This window comes from Montipora foliosa, chromosome 11 (assembly GCF_036669935.1).
Source record: "Montipora foliosa isolate CH-2021 chromosome 11, ASM3666993v2, whole genome shotgun sequence".
NCBI lineage: Eukaryota > Metazoa > Cnidaria > Anthozoa > Scleractinia > Acroporidae > Montipora > Montipora foliosa.
In genome coordinates this window covers 12,102,758-12,105,257 of record NC_090879.1, presented here as the reverse complement: position 1 = coordinate 12,105,257, position 2,500 = coordinate 12,102,758, and the positions used below count along the sequence as shown (strand labels likewise).

The window sequence follows — 2,500 nt, the reverse complement described above, 5'->3', positions numbered from 1 at the left end:
GGTATTCAGTCCCACGCTGCAGCCGCGGTTGTTACTGTGGATACGGAAATGGATACGTCATTGAGGGACCGATTAGTGCACACGCGCATACCCAACAATGTTGAAAGGATGGGAGGGGTGGGGGGGGGGGGGAGAGGGAAAACGGCTTCTACTTGATTCAACATTCGAGATAACAAAACAAATGTTGAATGGTTGTTGAAGCAAAGTTCAAACGCTTTTTAATTCATTCATTATTCAACATCGATTGCTGAAACATTCGTTTTCCCGGTCTTCAAAAAGCTTTGTAAGCTGACGTTTCGATAATTTGCCATTCGCAAATTTCTCTCCGAACCGACGCAATACCGCAGTTTCTTTAGAACGCTTCACAAAAGCCAATGGCCCGTTTCCGAATTGCCTCTGTTTCAAAGCGAGTCGTGGTCCTTGGACCACGCAAACGAAAATTCATCGGGGATTTTCATGCTCATCGAACTCATTTTCCTTTGATCGCTAGGTTTCGCACCAAGACTTGCTTTGATTGGAAGTAAACTGCAGTTCGGAAGTAAGCCATAATTGGCTTCGTGGTTATAGCACTCGCCTCCCACCAACGTGGCCTGGGTTCGATTCCGGACTCGTTGCCATATGTGGAATACGTTTGTTGGTTCTTTCCTCTGCCCCGAGAGCTTTTTCTCCGGGTTGTCTGGTTTTCCCCTATCGTGTAATTTGATTTCCCACACTAAATTGACTGATCATCAAAATAAAGTTCATTTTTACCAAAACGACGAGGGATAACACAAAAAGTCTTCCAAGTGTGCCCCTTTTCATCTCCCACCTACCGACGCCCCTAAAGTTTTATAATCTCTGTAACGCCCAAGGCTGGTGTACCGGATTTTATGGTATATAATTAGACTGACCTGATGATAAATCAAGGCTTGTGACACATCTCCCCACGGGGTAGGTGGCGTGCGAAGAGAGATTACCACAAACAAAATCACCATCACAGCTAAAGAACATGCAGAGAACAAGATTAATTGTTATGCATGTAGAAAAGCGTTCTCAGCACCACAGTGAAACATCCGCAGCAATTTGCAAAATACCATTTTCAATATCTGCTTAGGCGCATCTTCAAGGTAAGGCCATGCAAGGTTCTTGTTCCTTCATATAACAATTGAGTGTTCTGTGCAAGTGTCAGGCAAGTAAAATTGATATTTCTTTGGCAATGGTTAAGTACCAAACCTACAATCTTGGACAAAGCCCGTTGGGCCGAAAAATGTGACATCACTATAAAATGCTAATTCCGTACTTTGTCTGTGATAAACGATTAAATTCTCCATATACTTTTACAATAATCCAATGTTTGTTTAGAAACGTCCAATGGATTGCGTAGTATTTCGCACCTCATTATCAACATTGCTATGAGGGAGAGGAGGGGGGGAGGGGGGGAGGGGGGCTTGTGAATGTATTTTAAATATGTTTAAGCCGGAATCTTTTCCAAGAGTTTTGTCCAAGATTGCAGCTCGCTTTGATGAATCAACTTAAGTGGTCAAGGAGTATTTAGAGCCAATGATCGCCGGATTGTTGAATGCCTTGTGTAACAGTGCAGGAGAATGCCGAGAATGGAATCTGATGGAAGTAAATGTGGTGGACCATGGACGGTTTCAAGACAGAAAAAACGTGTTTAATTGGTGGTTTGCATAAGTGCTCGGTGTGTTACTATTGTGATCCCATTGCTCCAAGATGCATGCTTCGTTCAACACTATCACTTATCGTCCAACGCGTGAAAAAACAATCAGGTACTAATGAAAACGGAGAGCACTGAAAACAGTGATGCAAAAAAGAAAAAAAGAATTTTTGCAAACGACTTTACACTCAAGCACAACCTAAGGTCCAAGTCCTTTTCACAATTTGTCAAGTATTTCAGTGTGGATATATAAGACATACAAAAAAACCAGTAAGGATTTTGCTTCATTTTCGCCTCGATGAAAACATGCATGCAAAATGGGGACGGGACCTGAAAGGAACCATAGACAGTTGAGGACTGAGAGAGTACTGCCGAGTTAGCTTGTGATTAAACCTTTCTTCGCCAAAACGTACCTACTGATATTGCAGCATATTTGTAGTTTACCAGAAACATGATCAGGAAACACAAAACAGTGCCAAGGAAAGCTAGAAATAGCGACAAAAAGAACAATTAAAACGACACAAAATGAATGAATGAATGATGCAATACCCGGTAAATGGGTTATTGTGCATCTCAATAACTTGAGACATTTCATTTAAGGAGGCTCGAACCAGTTTCAACGCTTCCAAGTGAGGCTCTTATTAGAAGGATCGGCACCACAACGTTGTATCATGTATTGGCCATATTGTGGTACCAGATGAAACACGAATTATTGCTGAACAAGATACAATCATTATTGTGACGTAATATGTCACCGCGGCCACGGGCAATCCCAGTAAAAATACCCTTTATTTTGCCTTTAGTTGCTTATATCTCAAAAACGAACTCGGTGACCCCCATTTT

The 2,500-nt window shown here is 42.0% G+C and overlaps 1 protein-coding gene across 3 annotated transcripts in view; it reads right to left on the bottom strand.

The window, feature by feature from the left end:
- LOC137977786 (solute carrier family 12 member 9-like) overlaps positions 1 to 2,500 on the bottom strand; it is a 51,975-nt gene that overhangs the window by 21,878 nt on the left and 27,597 nt on the right. For all 3 annotated transcript variants that reach the window (XM_068825120.1, XM_068825118.1, XM_068825119.1), the window contains 2 exons: positions 2,071 to 2,142; positions 891 to 979 (listed from right to left, as the gene is read on the bottom strand). In XM_068825120.1, the coding sequence (XP_068681221.1) occupies positions 891 to 979; positions 2,071 to 2,142 (161 nt within the window). The remainder of the gene's footprint in view (positions 1 to 890; positions 980 to 2,070; positions 2,143 to 2,500) is intronic.